This window comes from Equus asinus, chromosome 30 (assembly GCF_041296235.1).
Source record: "Equus asinus isolate D_3611 breed Donkey chromosome 30, EquAss-T2T_v2, whole genome shotgun sequence".
Classification (NCBI taxonomy): Eukaryota; Metazoa; Chordata; class Mammalia; order Perissodactyla; family Equidae; genus Equus; species Equus asinus.
In genome coordinates this window covers 5,141,367-5,156,669 of record NC_091819.1, presented here as the reverse complement: position 1 = coordinate 5,156,669, position 15,303 = coordinate 5,141,367, and the positions used below count along the sequence as shown (strand labels likewise).

Genomic DNA, 15,303 nt, shown 5'->3' with positions numbered 1-15,303 from the left:
TGGGAAAAAATATTTACAAGCCACTTATCCGACAAAGGTTTAATCTCCATAATATACAAAGAACTCACACTGCTTAACAACAAAAAAACAAACAACCCGATCACAAAATGGGCAGAGGACATGAACAGACATTTCTCAAAAGAAGATATGAGTATGGCCAAGAGACACATGAAAAGATGTTCATCATCGCTAATCATCAGGGAAATGCAAATCAAAACTACACTAAGATATCACCTTACACCCGTTAGATTGGCAAAAACATCCAAAACCAAGAGCGACAAATGTTGGAGAGGTTGTGGAGAAAAAGGAACCCTCATACACTGTTGGTGGGAATGCAAACTGGTACAGCCACTATGGAAAACAGTATGGAGATTTCTCAAAAAGTTAAAAATAGAAATACCCTATGACCCAGCCATCCCATTACTGGGTATCTATCCTAAGAACCTGAAATCAGAAATCTCAAGAGTCCGTTGCACCCCTATGTTCATCGCAGCATTATTTACAATAGCCAAGACGTGGAACCAACCTACATGCCCAGAAACTGATGATTGGATAAAGAAGATGTGGTATATATACAATGGAATACTACTCAGCCATAAAAAAAGACAAAATTGGCCCATTCACAACAACGTGGATGGACCTCGAGGGTATTATGTTAAGCGAAATAAGCCAGTCAGAGAAAGACGAACTCTATATGACTCCACTCATAGGTGGAAGTTAGTATATTGATAAGGAGATCTGATCGGTGGTTACCAGGGAAAAGGGGGGGTGGGGGGAGGGCACAAAGGGGGAAGTGGTGTACCCACAACATGACTAACAAAAATGTACAACTGAAATCTCACAAGGTTGCAATCTATCATAACATTAATAAAAAAAAAATAAATAAACCTATACTTTAGAATTTCCACTCAATGTCCTTAGAATGTCTATTTATTTACCAACTGATGTATTTAATGAAAGTTGAAATACAATATCAAGAACAGAAAAAGGAAGTGGAAGCAAATACGTTAATAATAAAAATTATTAGATTTGGCTCTGATGTTTCTACAAGGTGGGACAAAAAAAGATTACCTATGGTTCTCATTTCAAAAAGGAAGAAGTCCACCAATTCCCCAATAGAAACTGTTTTTCCTGGAACTAATGCCTAAAGAAACTTCACACATGCAACATGCAACCATAAATGTCTCCAACCACGGTTCCAGTCATCACAAAATGTATTTCCATGTGATGGCATCTTAGAAATGCTGAGAGGAAATACTAACCCTATCAATTTAAAATCAGTGAGATGATTATCTCCCTAACTCTGAACAATACATTTCTATGAATATAGTTTAAGACTACAATGGTTTTTGTCAGTCATCTGACGTTATTGGTTCAGATCATGCCTAAAAAGCTTCTGCCACTCGGCACCTCTGTGGAATGAGGAGTTTGGATTCTGCAGTATTTTTCAGTTCTGCAAACCCCAACGACTAAAACTCAGATCATTCCCATGTTTATGACTTTGCATTTATTCTTAATTAACTTAATTTGTTTTAACCTTTTGTACAGCACAGGGATTTTCTTTACATTTTCATTTTCTGCTATATTAACTACCCCTGCCGGCTTTATGTCATCTGCAAACTTCATAAGCATCAAGTATCTATTTTGATCCAAGTTCTCAATAAAAACACTGAAGAGGACAACAAGGAAAAGGCCTCCACTTGGGGTGACAATTTATTATTGGGATTAATTGTCATAAATGTACCTAAATGTACTACCATCTAGGACACAAGTCTCCACCTTGGCCATAAGCTATAGAGGGGAATGCATCAAATACAATACTAAACTCCAAATATACTAAAATTTATTGCACTCTCTGAAAAATGAGTTTTTTCCAAAACAAAAAGCCTTATCCTAAAAATTCACAAACATATCCAATAACCATCTGTGAATAAATGCAGTTTATGACCACAGACACACTGCCAGCAAAAAATTAAACACACACATTTACTCATCTCTAGGAATTGCAGCAGATCCAGTACTCCCCCCAATTTATATGACTTCCTTCTCATAAGTGGTCCAACAGCAGCAGGCTCCTCCAGCATGACATGATAATCAGTCATTGCCACGGCTGCTTTTAGAAAAAGCAATTCGCTTACCCAGATGGAACTTTTCTTGATGCTTTAACCGTGCAAATCGTGATTTGAAATGTTCTTCACAATAGGTACACTTAAAAGGTTTATCTTGAGAATGCAGAATCATGTGTTCCTCCAAGTGGGGCCTTCGAGTAAAAGATTTCTTACAAATCTAAAAGAAAATGTACATAAAATGTAAGGGAACCCGAATTAAAAATTAAAATACAAAGCTCATGATGAGAAATAAACACATAAATTCAAGCAGCTAAAGAGAAATTTCTCCCAACAGAAAACTTACCAAAAGTATAATCAAATTCCAACTGTACAGAAAAACACCTTGGATGAATTACAGTAAGGAATTATTTAAATTAGTACTCAAGGGAGACAAATTTCTACTCCTTACATTTCTAATAGGCTAATTTCCAAGATTGGAGAGTAATCTTACATTCTTAATTCTAGTCAAGATTTCTAAATCCATTAAACTTATATTTTAAACCACTTATATGTCCCGAATAAATGGTTTTACCATTATTGCCATATATTTGATTAGAAACAGGAGTACGAAACTACAGAAAAATCATTTTAAAATTTATTTCTTGAAGTGGGCAGAAAGAAGAGACATAGCTTTTTAAAGAAATTTGGCAGACATCAGATTTAAAAAGGGGAAGGAGGGGTTGCTCTAATAACAACGGCACAGTGATCATAATATAGCATGTACTATATACCAGACACAATGCTAAGTAATCCACAGATTATTTTACTTAATTGTCACAATCATCCCATGAGGTAGATATAATTATCATCATTTTACAGCTAAGGATGATGAAACTTAGTAAGAGAAGAAACCAACTCATGTAGATCCAAATAATTAAGAATTAACTTCAATTCCTATAGGCGAAAATCAGAGAAATGTGAGAACTTTGCTGTATATATAAATTGAAGCCTGGGCGTAAAGAAGACAAAATGATAGCTGGTGGTTCCTTTAAACAATATTTACCTAAATAATGGAAAAGTCCTTTAGGGAGAGTGGTAGAATAAAGATATCTACAAATTCTTTGCTACTCCTACCAATGAAAAATAGAGACTAATTCCCCACTCCTTAAATTCCCCTGGCTGTAGTCACTTGTTTGACCAACAGAAAGTGTTGGAAGTGGTGCTCTGAGACCTCAGAGGCTGGTCGGTAAAAAGCCTTATAGTTTTTACCCAGGCTTCTTGGAACACGCACTCACTCTTGGAGTCTAGATGCCATGCTACAAGGAAGCTCAAGGGGCCCGAGGAAGAGACCAAAGTGGAGAAGAATCAAGGCCCCCAGCCACCTGTCTTCGCTGAGCAACTAGCTGTTGGTCAGCACCACGTTGCTGGCCGTGAGAGTGCGCAGCTTTAACAGTGGCCACAAACCAGACCAGATCAGACCATCCACCAGCTGAAAACAACTGAGTGACTTCAGCTGAAACCATGTGGAACAGAAGAATTACCTAGCAAAGCGCTGCCCCAAATTTAGATTACTGACCCACAAAATGGTAAGATAAAATAAAACGGTTGTTTAAGGTCACTAAGTTTTGAGGTGTTCGTGTGTAGCAACAAATAATCAGAAATGGAGGGAAAATTCTAACATTTTATACTCTGTGCAACAGTAACGCCACAGTAAATATATGGTTTAGTGATTATAATAGAAATAAAAAGTACAATTTTTATTTCTCAGGTCCATAACCTAAAAACTAACTCATACCAGGCTTAATTTATAAAAATATTAGGATAACTTTGTATAAAAGAAAGATCTAAAAGTGAGATAAGTTTATATTACTTATATTATACTTTACTTTAAAATCTAATTGTCTTCCCAAAAGGTAACATTACATTTATTTTGGTTTTCTACTGCAAATGAAAAGTTCTTACATCACATTTCCAACTTTCACTCTTAGTCTTCTTAATGGAAATAAATTCTTGTGCATTTTCAGGATGAAATCTGTAAGAAAAAAATAAAAAGATTATTAGAGAAAAGTTACAGTAGTTAAGTCAATATTCCATAGGATCTGTTGACAGTGATTATAAGAACCAATCACCGATTCTTTTCTTAAAGAGGCAGGCACATGTGAGTACTTTATTATAGGTATCGTTATCATTTTAATAAATGAATGCGTACGCCTAAATTTATGCAGAAATAGTCAAAGAAAAGCCTAATCATGTTCTAAATATATTCAGGAACCTAGCTATTCACAGATAATCAATCTTAAGGTAATTCACTCGATTCTTTTTTTAGTCCAGATTTCAGTAAATTTAATTTCTTAGAGTTAAATATGCAAACTGTACTAAGCATTCTTCTCACACAAGTTTTTATACACTAAAGACAAAGCTGAGCATGAGAAATAAGTCTCCTAGAGTTCTAAAACACTACATTTTGAAAACATACTTGCCCAAACCCAACACAGAAAACAGGATAATGAAAATGCTCTGTCTTAAATCTCTATAGTATAGACTACAGATCTGGTTTCAACATCAAAAAACTTCAGCTCAACAGCATTAATAAAAAATATGAACTAACATTGGCTGCTCTTTTCTTAATAAATTTGCAGTCTGCAAAACGTTAAGCGATGAAAGAACTGGAGAGCAGCACTCCATAGATGTTTTCAGCTTACTCCATACTTAAATCAGAAGGCACAATCAAGTGTATTACGGAAGCAAGATAATACTTGCCTCTTAACATGCTTGGCTAAAGTCTTCTTGCTTGCATGAAGTTTATTACAGTAAGGGCACTTGTGCTCCTTCTTATGAAATTCTGTTTCATTACTGTGCTTCTTTCTGTGAACAGTTAGGTTAGACTTTGTCGAATAGCGCTGGTGACAAATATCACACTCAAAGGGCTTCTCACCTGTGTGAACACGTGTGTGGCTCTCATATTTCCCTATAAAAAGAGAAATTAAAATTAAATTCAGTACACTTACCACATAGTGGCTGCAATTTGACAGTGGAATAAAATCTCATGAATAATAACATATTTAGTACCCACACCCACATCAGAAACTAGAAAAAAGTTTACCTAAGTATATATCTCTGATAAACCTCACAGACGAGCTTACTGCTCAAAGTATCCCTTTCCTCAAAAACTTGGGTCATTTAAAAAAAACCACTTATTCATATTTAAACATTTTAAAAATCAAGAATTTTGGGAAATTTGCTTAAGATTCTGTTGGCAAATTCTCTGAGCTTAAATAAAAACTTTAAAATATATTCTTTTAGTTTAAAAGTGACCTTCAGGAAAAGATCCACTCATCATTTAAGATATAGTATTTTCACATTTCATTTTCAGTACGTATACGCATGAAACAGAGGAATTTTCAGATCTGACAGTCCTTTTAAAAAATCCTAAAAAGGCAAAATGATATTTTATATATCTTATAATATATGATATTTTCATCTCTCTTCCCACAAAAGGTCACCCGGAAAGGGTACTACAACTCTGGAATACTCAACAAACCCTAAACTTCACCACAGCCCTTTCATATGAGACCCCTCCAACTCAGAAACACTAGGAAACAAGAAAATCGCCTGTACCTGACTACATGCTTCAAATAAACTGCTGAAGCCAACAACATACACGGGCAATATCAGAGAAAGCGGAAAAACAGTAAGATGAACAGATATAATATGTAGACACCTGCAGTCATACTAATGTGAAATTTGTATTATAATTTGAATACATCTCTGAGTTCTATACAAATATTACAGGTATTTCCTATAGAAAGAATCAAGAATTTCAACGTAGACTTTCCAAAGAGAAAAGTTACAATAAAAAAATGAAGGAAAAATATACATGTGGCTTACTTTTTACTTATATTCCTACTCAGACTAAAATTCTTTTACATCATTATTTAGAATATAGATGTCCACGTTACAGAGGCAGAGCAGCATCAAAGGCCAGAGCTCTGACCCTGGATCCATGACCTGGAAATGAATACTGCAGCTTTAAATGGCAGCCTATGTGACCTTGGACACAAAACCTTTTTAAGCGTCAAATCTTTCTCATCTGAAAAAGTAATAATCGAATATTAAAAATGTATAAAATAAAAATTAAAATGGAATAATATTTACCTCAGAGGACTGTCATAAGAATAAATGAATATACATAAAGCACTCACAACAGTGTCTGGCATTATAAGCTACCAATTAATGCTGGCTATTATTATTACTCTGTAATCAAAGCTGTGAATGAGCACACCTAGCAGCTGAAAGTAGAAATTTCAATTAAGGACACTTTCAAGCAACAGGCAATAAAAATAAGAAAAAATACTATCCATATGAAGAGCAATTTTCAATTAGCAGTTTAGCTTTGCTTTGTCCTGCAAAGTAAATGTATAAATTTTTCTTCAGGCGAAGGCTAATGCAAAAGTCTAGCATTTCAGTCACACACTTAAAAAAAAAAAGATACATCATATATACACATATATAATGGAAATCAGAAAAAACCCAAGTATTCCAAGGGCACTGAAGAAAAAAAGGTTATCATAATTACTTGTCTACTTAATAAAATAAATTCACCAATTTATTATGTATCCTATATATGATTAAATTTAATGAACATGTAGAATATTATCTAAAAATTAATTACATTGCACTTACATAAAGAATACTGAGGAAAGGGAACAAGGTATTTTCCTTAAGGTAGGGAAGATAACAATCATAAGCAAAGAAAAACAAAAGTATAATGAAAAATCCATTAGGTATTTAGATACAGACCATACAGATAGTGGTCTACGCCTTTTTTACCTGCATATAGTCAGAAAACTCAGTCAATGCTTGGGCACGTGCTAAATTAGTTGTGTGATCTTAATTAAGCTAATAATTTAACCTCTCTCTACCAACACTGATTAACACTTCATGAGGTTGTGAGAAGTGAATGAGTAAATATATTCACAACACTTAAAACATCCCAGCACATAGTAAGCACTAAAATATTAGTCATTATTACTATTATATAGATTACAAGTCACAGTATGGACGTGTAGGGACATCTCAAATATAAATATGGATACAGCTGATTTATGAGTATATGTTATAACAGCTCAAACTGAGGTTTCAGCTGTCTCACAACACTGGAAGCACTTCGCCTTCTCTCCTGGCCACTGCTAAAACTGCCTCGTATCTCAGCTCTTCCTCCGCCACTGCTGGGGCGTACGCTTCACTTACACATACATACACACCCTACCACCACCACTGCCCCTGCTGTGCTCAAGGGATGAGCTCTAATACAGGACTTTATTGGGCGAAAGGTGTTCCTGTGCATCCCAAGGTGAAACCTGGAATGACTTTTTACAGACATCACAAATAATAAATAGGTTCTGTAAAACAAGAGTGCACTACATTATGGTTTAGATCAGTGTTTGACAAACTAAGGTCATCAGTGTTCATGAAATCAGTTCCTTGGGTTGTGACTAGCATTGGGAGGAAAAAACGAATAGAATAGAGTAGAAAACAGAGCATTCACACTAGTTTCATAAAACTTTTTTGCTTCGATTTATGTATGAGCACACAGGTATAAGTATGTATATTCATAATAACATATTGCTGACCTTGAACCATCCAAAAAAATTGGAAAAACACGGATTTACATTACTTTTTGCAGGGTATAACCAGAACACTACTGGTATAATGTAATTTCTTGGGGAAAATGTTTTCTGAGTTGATTTTATTCTTTATTATTATAATATGGCATACTTGTTTTGGATACCTTAACATTTGTTACACATGAGATATGAGATAAGCTACAGAATCCAAACATTATCAATATGTATTAATATTCTTCAATTTTAATTTGGAAAAGATAGAGGACACTGTATGGAATTTAAAAAAAAGATTTTTTTCGTTTTTTTAAAACTTGCTTTTTAAATTATGTAGATGATACCTACCTGTGGTAAAAAAAAAAAAAAGTAAACAAATCAAGAGTACACTATTCAATTTTTAAATGACTAACTTATAAGTGATTTCTGGAATAGGTCCATTCCTAACTGGGGATTGACCATGCATGTTTCACACAGATTCTCAAGACTGAAAGATAACTTATCAAGCCTCAAATGCTTAAATCTCCTCATTTTTATACCCAAGTGAACAGGAACAGCAACTTAATAAAAATCTCAAAGTATACGAAAAATTTTTCACCAAATCTTTATTTTCTATGAAAACGCCTTTGCTGGAAGGATGTTCAATTAATAATTAGTTACATTTTCCCTGTATTTAAAGGCAAGAAATTCTTTCCTACTTGCAAATAAAAAGTAGGTTACATGTAGTTGAATATTAAAACCAATAAAATGGCAGTTAAATTAAAAGTCAAAGCCACTTTTAACTATTAACTTCCATTTTCCTGCAGACTAGTAGACTTAGCAAGACTTAACCACGAAAAAGAAAACAGAAAGTTTGGAAATTTAAACTGAGACAGCCAAAATTTTTAAAAAATGATTTAAATAAATTCAGCAAAGTCCAAAGAGACCAATGAAAATATATAAATTTGAATAATCCACTATGACATGAAGAATCTCTACAGTGAAAAAGCTTTCTTCTTACTAATGCACATTTTAATTTTAATTTGCAAAGAACTCCCACATTTAAATCAAACGGTAGGGGAGTGGGGGCTACTCCTCAGTACAAACACAGTCAACATCCACATCTATTTCTTCTTTTTCTACGGAGTGAAGAGAAGTCAATAATATATCAAAATGTTCATTTCAAACAAATTTTCAATCAAAAAAGAGTATTCCTTCAGAGAATACTAAACTACACGCAACCATTCTTGATCACCAACGGAAAATACATAATATTAAGAAATTTCGTCCACAGTATTTTTCTGAACTGAAACCCAATATAAATTGTGTCCTAAATCAGCAGAAACAAACTAAAGATATTTTCACATGAAAAAACGTTACCTTGTGCTTCAGAATTTATTATTCCCCTATATGGGTCACGAAAAATTACCATAATCAGATTTTGGATGCAGTTTTTACAAAGAGAAACATCAACAAATTAGCTCATTATGTATCTGATGTTGCTAAATCTTACATTACACCTTGAATTTATTCATAGGACATACCCTAAAGAATACTAAAATATCTAACCTTAAAGTAGAGAATTGTGCCACTATTATAATGCTTCTCTATTAAGAACCAAGTGCAATCTCTGTCAGGATGGTCTGAGTCACATCTTTTCAAAAAGCTATAAAACATTTTCTACCTCTAGAAGAGACTGTAAATTTAATCCAAGGAAAGATTTTAGTTCCTAGTAGGAACAATAAAAAAGATAAATTATCCAAATTTTCTCTCTCACTCCATCTGTCATCTTCTCCCTATTTTTGCCTTTTCACCCACTAGGTTTTTGGTTTAAGGGGAAAAGGTCAAAGGACTCTCATTTGCATGAGAACAGGCCAGCTGGTAGCCTAAGGAAAAATATAACTGGATCAGGAGTCTTACTCCAAGCAACTCCTAAATATATCAGAAAGGATAACAGACCCAAAGTAATGGAATCAGATTAGTCCACTACATACTGTGGAGTTAATGGTTCCAGCAGAAGGTCTCAGCTTATTCATTCTCTCTCATAAACCCACTCTGAGACAGAAATGTTGGAAGTTTATAAGGAAACCTAACTGGCTGTTTACAAGTCCAAAGTAAAGTCAGGCATCAACCTTTCAGCCTAGTTCAATTAAACAAGAACTTACTGAAAACTTATTTGAAATGACCTGGAGTATCACAAAGGATACTAACCAAAAGTAAGATATAATGCTTTCAGGCTCACAATCTAATGAGATAGATAAATAACAACCAAAAGCCTAGGTGGACATTTCTAAATCCTGTGAAAGGAATGTGGGTAATATGAGAAGGATTATTGGGAAATGGCCCTTGCCCTGTTGTTTTGAAGAATAAATAGGACTTCTGATAGAGATGATAAAGGAACACATTTAAGAAACATAGGTCCTCTCCTTCTACATAGTTTCGTTCTAGCCATCACCAGTCCACTTAGCCTATACTCAGCACAACTCTCTGTACTACCCTCATTCCACATCCCATTCCCAATTCCCATCTTCATAGTCTGCAATATCCTTATGGTCCTTTCCAATTTCCCTCTCCACACTGAAGCCAGCATGATCTTTGTAAAACTTCCATAGACTGTCACTTGCTTTGTCAAAGTTTTTTCAAGTTTCTATCACTTACAGGATAAAATGTAAACTCTTCTGTATAGCATAAAAACCATTCAAAATTTACTTGCCAATTCTCATCTGTCTTGTCCATTATGCCTCCTTGTCCACCTTGAAAGCACCCACTCCCCAGCAATTTCCAGAACACAACACACCTCAACGTCTTTGCACACGTTGGTCCCTCTACCTTGTAAATTCCTCCCTATTCTTCAGGTCTCAGCTCAAACACTATCTGCTCTGTGAAATCTTTCCTGATTCCTTCAGTCCTCTGTACTTACCCTGATAAGATTATCTTTATTGCAATATGATTGTGTTTTTACATGTACTCATTAAACTCTAAGATTCTTGAGGACAGATGATCTATCAATTCATATCTGTTTAGCAGTATTTGGCATATTAAAGACACTTAATAACTATATTAGATTAATGAATAATAAGAGGAGCTAGCATTCCTTGAACACCTTCTAAATTCCATAAAATATCTTAAGTGATTCACAAGGACTATCTCATTTAATTCTCCTAATAACCTTCATAAGAAGGTATTATTAGCATCCTATTAGCATCATCCCACTCTATGTTAAGAGCAAACAAAAGCACAGACAGGTTAAGTAACTTGCCCAAGACCTGGATTCAAAAATGCAGGCTGTCTGACATCACCACAGCTCATGCTTTTTAAGCCAGAATGATATAATCTCAATCTCAATCTCTTGCTCTAAAAACTGGGGAAACGTAAGCAGTCCCAATGAGGCTATGCAAAAGCGGGGAGTGGAGAAAAGAGGAGTGTAATGTAAATACATTCAGAAAGGTAGGCTGGAAATTTGCCTACAATGTGACCTATTGATTCCCACAACTATCTGGGCCTCCCTTGGTTAAAAAAGCTGCAAAACACCTTCCTCTTAGAATATCAGAACCTTAATCTTGAGCAGTATTTTCCCAAATTGTAAGCAAAAGAACTCTAGTTTCTTGGGATAATGAAAGAAATATCCCAAAAGTGTCCTGTGGTACAATAATTAGAGGAAATGCCAGGTTAAGTAAAATTAGCAGGTTTCTTTAGTAGAGAATTTGACAGAGTTAATACCGACTGTGAATTACAGTATACAGTTTCACCAATCTTACTCAAACATAGAACCCCTCTCTCACACGCCCAGAATTCAACAGAACAGTTAGAGATCTATGTGCCGGGCCTTCAACGCCATTTATGAACTGGCCCCTGCTCGCTCATCTCAAGTCAAATTAGGTAAAATTAAGGCAGAATACAAGGAATATGTGCTAAGAATACAAAGTCTAAGAAGCAGAATCTATTGGAAAGATAAAATAGTCTCAGATATCTCACCCCAAAAACGTCGTTTTCTCCCCGTATACCCCTCATAGCACTTGTTCACAGCTCTACAAGAGCACTTATCTAGCCTGAGTTTAACAAGTCACTTGTATTTGTATGCGCTTCCAATTGAGTTACTCAAGAGAAGTTATTTTATTCAAGGTTGTACAGAGCCTCAAACACAGTAAAAACAGTAATAAATAATTATTAAATTCGATTGTCAAAAGTATTCCTATTTAGAGAGAAAAATATTCAAAGGCGTAATAAAAAGCAAAAACAGGTTACCACGGTTATGCCATAGTGCATACTGTCACATATTTTGAGAGCAAATGATTACCAATACCTTATAAAACCAATTTCCACCTATATCAGTTACACGTGTAACTCAAAATTGCAAGAAACTTGGGGATATGGCAAACTGTACCAGTAATTTCACAAGGTCGAATTGCACTTACATGTTCCCATTATCATTATAGGTGGTAGAATGCATTTCACAATTCCTTAACTTTAACTTATAAGGAAATCGCTTCATTGTTACAATTTGAAAGTTCACATTAGAACCGTTCATTTAAGACACCTCCAAAAAGTATTTTATTAGCAAATATTAGATCTCTTAAAATTAATGTTCACTGACATATTTTTAACTTAAGGTTATACACCGCATTTCCTACATAGACTTTTCCCACAAAGGAAAAGTTGATTTATTCACTATTATCATAACCAAGGAATACTACTAATTAAGACATTTCCTAAAGTCTCTACCTACAGAATTAAATTGCATTCAGTACAGTTTTATTCTTAACTATCAGTCTAATCTGAGACATCCCAATTCTAAAAAGTACCAGATACGGGAAAAGTGACTATATTTCTAACTCACATACTACCATCTTCAAGGGGAAATAGCAAACAATCTGATATAATCTAATTCAACTTTCTATGACTCAAAAATAGCCCTTATCTATGAAATTAAATTAGCATATAAATCAAAGCTCTACGTTCAGAATTCTTGATACTTTGGAGCTTTTTATACCAAATACATGAACTAATGAACTGTCACCTCCTGTTGGGGCAAGAGGAAGAGAAAGTAAAGGCTAATATAAATACTGAAATTAATTCTTGAATCACAACAAATTTAAAATAACAGGGTAAAGTATGTATTGAAAATCAAATATCCATCCTACTTAAGTATTCTTTTTAAAAGTTAATTTCAAAGCTTAGTTTTTAGTTATCACCTTAAAATATCCATGAAAAGTTAAGTTATGACAAGACAGAAAAGCAGCTTTCTTTTCTTACCTATTCGGTCAAAAGTTTTATCACATTTAGGACACTGCAATATTTTTTTGTTACTGTTCTGAATGACTACAGGAGTTAACCCCTCATGAATATTTCCTAAGGAATCACCAGCCTCAGGCTCCTCTTCTGCCTCATTATTATCTTTTTCACTTTGCTCTTCAATGTCAGAGTATTCATCTGACATCTCCTCCTCTAGCTCATCTTCTTCAGCATTATATTCACTTCCAGGATCCTCAGAATCATTTCTATCTGACTTTTCCTTTTCGAAATTGTCTTGATTCAAATTGTCTGACCCATCACCACTTTCCGGTTCGTCATCACTGGTGTCATCAAACTTAACAGGGCACTTCCGATTCCTTTTTGATCTTCTTGTGGAAAAACTTCTCTCCAGCATTTTTAACCCATGTTTTTTCCCTAACAAAAGGGACCTGTGGGTTTTAGCCAAATGATTCTCCAAAGACTTTTTATAACAAAAATGTCTACTACAGAATTTACACTGATGATTATTTGAGAGTCTTCCAGTTAGTTCATTTAGTGTTTCTTCTGGTGATGACTTTTCAGTTAGCTCAGACTGAAAAGTGGCAACATTTTCATTATTCAGCAGCTTAACTGCATCTATAATGTCCAGAAATTTTGCAGCCTCTAAAACAAGAGGTATTTCATACTTGTACACAAAAAATTCTGATGTGTAAAGAAATTCAAGCAAATGCTGAAAAACTGAGTGTGTTACGTGATCCAGGGTGACAACATCAGTGCTTGGATTTTTGCTCAAACACGCATGAAAATAACTACTGCCAACAGCAACAACAACTTTGTGTGCACTAAATTCTTTTCCTTCTACTATGATAAGCAAGTCACAGAAAGACGGTTGCTTCTGCCTGTCATCATTTAAATACTTTAGCAAATTCTTATTATACTGCAAAGAACTCAAAAGTTTTCTCTGATCTGGAGAGGGAGGAAGTTCCTGATAACAGTGAAGAGCTTCAGGAGTTGGTCTTTCTGTGGGATGAGCATAGGCTACTTGGTCACACTCCACTGCCACATTGCCTTCTGCAGAATCTTTATGATAGCCTAGATGGATCTTCTCGTCAAGATCTGAAGTAACCTTTCTCCTTTTCTTCATTGCAGTACAACAATTTCAGAACAAGAAGCTTCATAAGTGTCTTGAGGGATTTATTGTAAAAAAAGAAAAAGAAAAAAACTAGATTGTCTTGGATAACAGCTTCTGGAGGGGCGTGCCCGAGGGTGTCATGGTCTGCAAGAGAGGAAGAACCACGTAAAATAACTCCACGGCAAAGCAATCCTAAATCCTTCACGGCATTTCCACGAATCTTTTCTGAATTCGAACTAAATTATGATCAAGGCACGGCTTCCACCCATTTGTGGCTAAGATTTTAGGGCGGGGAACAAGGACGGCCGGGTTGGAAAAGACAGCCAACAAAAGAATAATTTTAAAGGAAGCTAGACAACACCTTTCAAGGCTGATCCAGAAACAGGGTGGATAAAGGGAAGGCAGAAGAGAGAGGGACCCCTTCCAGATCTTTGAGGGTGCAGGTCGAGGAGGGCGACATGGGTGGTTTAGGGGCGCTGGTATGGTGACAATAAGGCCAGCGCGGCCGCGAAATCCAAGTCTCTCCATTAACATGCTTTTCCAGGGCGGCCAGGCACACCTCTTTGGGGACCGAGGGGATCCCCCGGCCGAGGCCACCCGACAGGACACGGCCCCAGGAGGGGCGCAGGGCAGGCGGAGCAGGGTCAACCAGAGGGACGGCTAAAGGAGGCAGAGGAGCCTTGCCAGGCCCTGCCGGGGCGGAGACTGCGCTCGGCCACGGCGGGCCCGCTCCCCTTCCCACCCCGGTCTCCCTGGGCGGACGCCCCACAGATCCATTACCGGGAACCCAGGGCTCCCCCGCTGGCTCCCAGCCGCTGAGCTCCACTCTGGGCGCGCTCGCTCCAGCGCCTACCCACTTCCGGGTTCAGCCCCCTCCCCCTCCCCCCCCCGGCGGCTCCTTCCCCTCCCTGCGCCTCGCCGCCTCGGCCGCCGCCGCACACGTCACCCGCGCGCGCAGCCTCGCAGCCACCCGGGGAGACGGGCGCGCTGCCCTGCGCCGGCCACTGCGCATGTGCGCGCACTCCGCTTCGCGCATGCTCCGTCAGTTCTCCCTGCTCCGTCGGGGAGCCCAGCTACGCCCCGAGTCCGTTAGTCCGGGTTTTCGCGGTGGTTTGGTGGTGATTGAAGGCAGAGGAGAGGACGGATGGGGAGTTGAGAGGAAACTAGCAGAGGCGCGGTAGCACGAACGGCTTTCATCCTCACGGATGTATTGGCTGGTTTGTAATGGACCAGGCAGCCGCGGGCGGGAGCCGGTCCCAGCACCCGGTTCACTGCATCTCGAGAACCGATG

The 15,303-nt window shown here is 36.9% G+C and overlaps 1 protein-coding gene across 1 annotated transcript in view; it reads right to left on the bottom strand.

Annotated features, from left to right (window-relative positions):
- ZBTB41 (zinc finger and BTB domain containing 41) overlaps positions 1 to 14,910 on the bottom strand; it is a 42,053-nt gene extending 27,143 nt beyond the window's left edge. Inside the window, exons 1-5 of the mRNA XM_014829026.3 lie at positions 14,793 to 14,910; positions 12,902 to 14,156; positions 4,809 to 5,016; positions 4,011 to 4,080; positions 2,139 to 2,286 (exon numbers count right to left, since the gene is read on the bottom strand). Coding sequence (XP_014684512.1) covers positions 2,139 to 2,286; positions 4,011 to 4,080; positions 4,809 to 5,016; positions 12,902 to 14,024 — 1,549 coding nt within the window. The 5' untranslated portion in view covers positions 14,025 to 14,156; positions 14,793 to 14,910. The remainder of the gene's footprint in view (positions 1 to 2,138; positions 2,287 to 4,010; positions 4,081 to 4,808; positions 5,017 to 12,901; positions 14,157 to 14,792) is intronic.
- Between the last annotated feature and the right edge of the window lie 393 nt (positions 14,911 to 15,303).